Genomic DNA, 4,827 nt, shown 5'->3' on the forward strand with positions numbered 1-4,827 from the left:
TAATAAGGTGGATAAAAGAATGTTTTGGATCAAAGTATAGTCATATGCTCCAAAAGATTTGTAGCTATATCTGTAGAAAAAGATATTTCCGCAAAATATTGAGTCGGGYGGTRTGAATACGATTCATTTGTAAAGATTCCAAAAAGCATTTTTCCTCTCAATTTCCAGTCATGTGATGGTTTGGGTGGGTCCATTTCATACAATTTCAATAAAATACATTGAAGCGTTTGGTCGTTACATGACAAAATGTAAATACATTTCCAAGGAAAGAATACTTGGGTGGCAGCTGTTGTGTTGTGAATAATGAGGATAATGAGAAGTTGCTGTTGAGGCGTCATTAAGGCATTGAACAATGATTTAATGTAGATTCATCCAGGTCATGGAAGTGGGTTCARCAACAACAACAAAAAAAGTCCTCAACAAAARTCCTTCAGTGAAGTCATCTAGTAGACTCAGCTTGATCTTTATGGTATTTATGAAAATCAAACATTTGTTGATTCTCATTGTTTATTTWTTCCAGTCAAGATCTAAGACATTTTTTTTCRTTAAAAAAAAAAGTCATAGAGTATTGTCGGGCAGGATCTTGGGTTGTTTGAATTGGTTGTGAGGCAGAACGTGTCATCTGAATCGCTTCGATTTCTTATGAGATGATTAGCAACCATCCAACTGCTTGAACGTCAGTGAGATGCTCAGCTAAATCCAGAGCACCAAAGGCTTCAAGTAAATCCAAAGAGCAGAAAAAGACAGCATTAAGAAACTTAGTCACATCACAGTGGACAAAACCAGGTTTTAAAAATTCCACTATGCCGGTGGTTCAGCTGGTAGAGCATGCTCACCATGTGAAGAGGCTGTAGTCCTCTATGTGGTTGTCCTGGGGGTTCAAAGACCATTTCTGCATGCCTTTCCTCCCTATTTACTGTAAAATAAAGGCTTGTAGATCCAAAAAAATCTCTTCATAAAAAAACTAARMAATCCTGCTTCCACATTCCCTAAGCAAAGATTTATCCAGGTGCTGGGYGGTTGAGTTATGCAGAGGCTGTAGTCCTCAACACAGTTTGTTCTGGCTTCRATTCTCTTTACTGCATGTCRGCCACGTCTCTGTCCTCCGTTTCCTGTCCATTTACTGCTAATAGAGGCCACTATAGCATAAAAAAACTAAGWTAACCCWCCCWAAGTATACTATTTGCTATGATTGCATAAGGTAAGCCTGGAAAAGAATTAAACAAAGCAATACAYATTTATGTTTGGAAATCTGAAATAAAAAATAAAATAAAATAAAATGTCTAGACATTTCCACAGAAAATCCCCATAAAAGGAAGAAATGACATTTTAAACACGTCTTTTATTYTATTATTTTCAGCATTTCTTTCCCTTCTGGTTTGATACCGAAGGTTCCATTTTTGAATTGTAAAATTTGGAACACAGACCTAAGAAAAAAAAAAAAAAACTAAAAAGAAAGATGTTTTGTCCTAAATTCTCTGGTAACAGTTCTACGATTCAGTTAATAAAGATGAGCATGAGGAACACATGCTGTACCTTCACAACAATCTGTTGTCTTTCTTTTCCTCCATCTATACCAGCAACCTGAACAGAACACGCCTCCTTCTCCTGAGGCGCTCAGTTTCTTTGTTTCTACTTCTGCCAAACACCTGTGGAAAAAAAAGAAAAGAAGTCAAAAGCAAAGAACTAGTGGGAGTTACTCTGACTAAATTTATCGAACGGGCAACGGASCACGCTCAAAAGATGCTGCCAAGATGTTTAGGAATGCCTGACTCTGTTAAGATCTCCCAGGAAAGAGAGCTGCATGTTCCTSCCGGTCAGACTGGAAAGGTTAGAAACGCTCATTAAGGGTTGATTAAAATTGTATTTTGATGGCAACTCAATGACTCTCAGTGAGTGTTTTTATGAAAAAGCGCATTTATTTTGATCAGAATAAGAATATGGTTCTTGAATTAGTCCATGCAAACAAAACAGATTTAAAATGACTCTGAGCMCAGTGGAAGCAAAACAATAGTTTTTGAGAAATTGCAGGAATTTCTCAGAAATTCCTGCAATTACAGGAATTTCTGAGAAACTTCCTGTAATTGCACAAGTCCATGCAGATAGAATCGAAGCGCATGCATTTAGACACAGACACACTTTTGTTCACTGCTTATTGAGAGCCGACCAGAGGAAAACAGTATCTTATGTTCCTTTAAACTGTGATGGAAAATCATTAACTCCTTAGAGAAAAGTAATTAGACGGCAGAGGCACAATGGTGAACACCGACGGTTTCTCTTTCCTATGGGTAGAAGCAACAAAACAAAGACAGTTAAAATGGTATTTTCCTCTAAACGATGATCAAAACTTTGATTTTATTCTTTGCCTGCTTGTAGGTATATGCTATATAGAACCTATTGTAGATTTTTTTTTTTTTGATAGCTTGTTTTGACACAAATACAATTCAGAACATTCAGATTCTGCCATGTTAGGAAGAACTTCAGTGTCCTTTTAATAGGATTCCAAATGATGTACCAACACAAATGAAGTGAAAGAAAATTAAAAGCTTCATGATGTTCCAAATTTTTCAATAAAAATTCAAATAATGTGTCRCTTGTTTGCATTCAGCCATCTTATCAGATGGTGAACGTGGTCCACCTTTGTCTCACATAGTCTAAATACAAACATATCTGTACTGTAAAAAGCTTCAGGAGCTTGCTTCTTAAAACTAGCGAACAAACAGCATCAAGTAGACCAAAGTACGCATCGGGCAAGTCGGGGATAAAGTTGTGAAGAAGGTCAAAGCTGGGTTAGGTAACACAATATCTCAGGCTTTGAACTTCTTGTGGAACACTTCAATCCATCATCCGAAAATAGAAAGGGTTGGGCACAACTGCAGACCTACCAATAACCATCCAGTCCAACATGTAGCAAGGAGAACATTAATCAAAGAAGCAGCTGGGCCTGTGCTCTGGGGGAGCTGCAGATGGCTTCGATGGGAAGATGGCCGGAGCTAAATTCAGAGCTAAAATGGCACGAAAACACGCTTATTGATATAAGTTTATTCCTATACATATAAATTGGAAAATGTATATTTATGGGCACTTTCCWGCCAATCTTATTTTTCTGAGTTACTTTGCTGATATAACCCCAGAAGACTTGCAGCAGGTCCTTTGGGGACGTTTTTCACCTTTAATAKACTTTTGCAGAATCAACYTWTGCTGCTCTAACTGCGTGAAAGGGTGATTCTGCAAAGTCAGGGGCCGGAGAGAAATGTGTGCCAACCCTTGAACGATTTTTATTGATGAACTGAGGGATACTTTTCATAACTATGAACTACTTTCTATCACATACAATCCCAACATGTAAGCGTGTGACTACTTGACATTGTGGAAGAACTTTACGGCGYATGAATTCTTTTGCAAAGTCCTGCACGTATAATGCGTCACCACACGAGTCCATTAGCGCCTGTGACTTTAAAGATTAGACACATACAGGTGCAACAACCTGAGGAAGTAAAAGAATACAGAATAAAGTTCAACTACTTCTGAGACGAACATTRCAGAGGCATGTCTGTGACGACTGGATGTCGGCGTGTGAGTCCTCATRCAATTTTTKTTGTTGTTGCTCTTTTCTTGTGAGCATCACAGATATKACGGCGCAGAAACCACGTGTTTTACGTAATGGAAAGCCAATCTTTCAATTCAACTCCTCCTCTCCGCCTCTTCCCAACAGAGGTAATTCATGCGAACGTCTCCTTCCCTTGCGCGCCGCACTTTTCGGAGATGTCAGCAGCGTGGCGATGAAAAGACTTGGAGCAAATTAACCCACAGAGGGGAAGAGACGCGAACRCACTCCGGGAAATGCACGGACACACCACCAAGAGCCCGAACCTGGCTTCCGCGGAACCGCTGCGGCGTGGGACCTCATCTGTGAGAAATTAAAACTGGGGCTCGCTGTGCTCGCTACATGTCCTCTCCAAAGAATACGCCTCGTACGAGACGCGAACTGGGCTCGGTCCCGCCAGCTATGAGGCGTTCCGCCGGGGCTGTCGTTGCAGCAGTGTGTGCATAGGATGCATCCTCCCCTGGCKTTTTGATGCTGTGCAGATCCACCCTCCTCTCTCCTCAGAGTGATGAACTAACAGGCAATGATTTTCTCCTCGGAAATCAGCCGTGGTTTCACGTCTTCACGTTAGTTGTGTTTGTTTACGGACGACCCGTCTCCTCCAGGTTGCGACACATGCAATTTATAGAGTATTTTTTCTATTGTAGACTAGTTGAGGGAGCATCCTCCACACACGGCAGAGGGGAGAAGAAAACACACCATTATTCCGAAGTCTTGACAGACACTGACTGCTTTTGAATGAAAGCGCACGGGACTTGGATCTATAGCCCACTTGTTTCTTCCCTTCTATGTTCCAACTGGTAGCCTTGTTCGGGGGAACTGATCCAATTGTGTTATTATGCAACCGCAAGGATCTCATCTATATCTGGGTGTTTAAGCCACGGGATTGCTCTTCGCCCAAATCAATGTGGTTTCTTTGGAACATTTTCAGMAAAGGAACGCATATGCTGCAGTGTCTTTGTGGCAAGAGTCTTAAGAAAAACAAGAATCCAAGTGGTAAGCTCATCACCATGTTATGCATCTCTGTGTCAGCCGGCGCGATGCCTGTGCGTGTGGGTTTAAGTGTGAAAGAGTCTGGGTTAAATTGGTGTTTTTGTTTGCGTGCGTGTGTGTGTGTGTGTGTGTGCGTGTGTGTGTGTGTGCATTGTGGATCTGCAATCATATTTATGCAGCCGGTGGATCATGCAGAGGCAGAAAGAAAGAGGAAAGGGAGGGAGGCA

At 41.0% G+C, this 4,827-nt stretch overlaps 1 protein-coding gene across 1 annotated transcript in view; it reads left to right on the plus strand.

The window, feature by feature from the left end:
* Window positions 1–2,048: 2,048 nt before the first annotated feature.
* Window positions 2,049–4,827, plus strand: part of fgf14 (fibroblast growth factor 14) — a 111,120-nt gene continuing 108,341 nt past the window's right edge. Inside the window, exon 1 of the mRNA XM_008433250.2 lies at window positions 2,049–4,603. Coding sequence (XP_008431472.1) covers window positions 4,396–4,603 — 208 coding nt within the window. The 5' untranslated portion in view covers window positions 2,049–4,395. The remainder of the gene's footprint in view (window positions 4,604–4,827) is intronic.

This window comes from Poecilia reticulata, linkage group LG2, assembly GCF_000633615.1.
Source record: "Poecilia reticulata strain Guanapo linkage group LG2, Guppy_female_1.0+MT, whole genome shotgun sequence".
Taxonomy (NCBI): domain Eukaryota; kingdom Metazoa; phylum Chordata; class Actinopteri; order Cyprinodontiformes; family Poeciliidae; genus Poecilia; species Poecilia reticulata.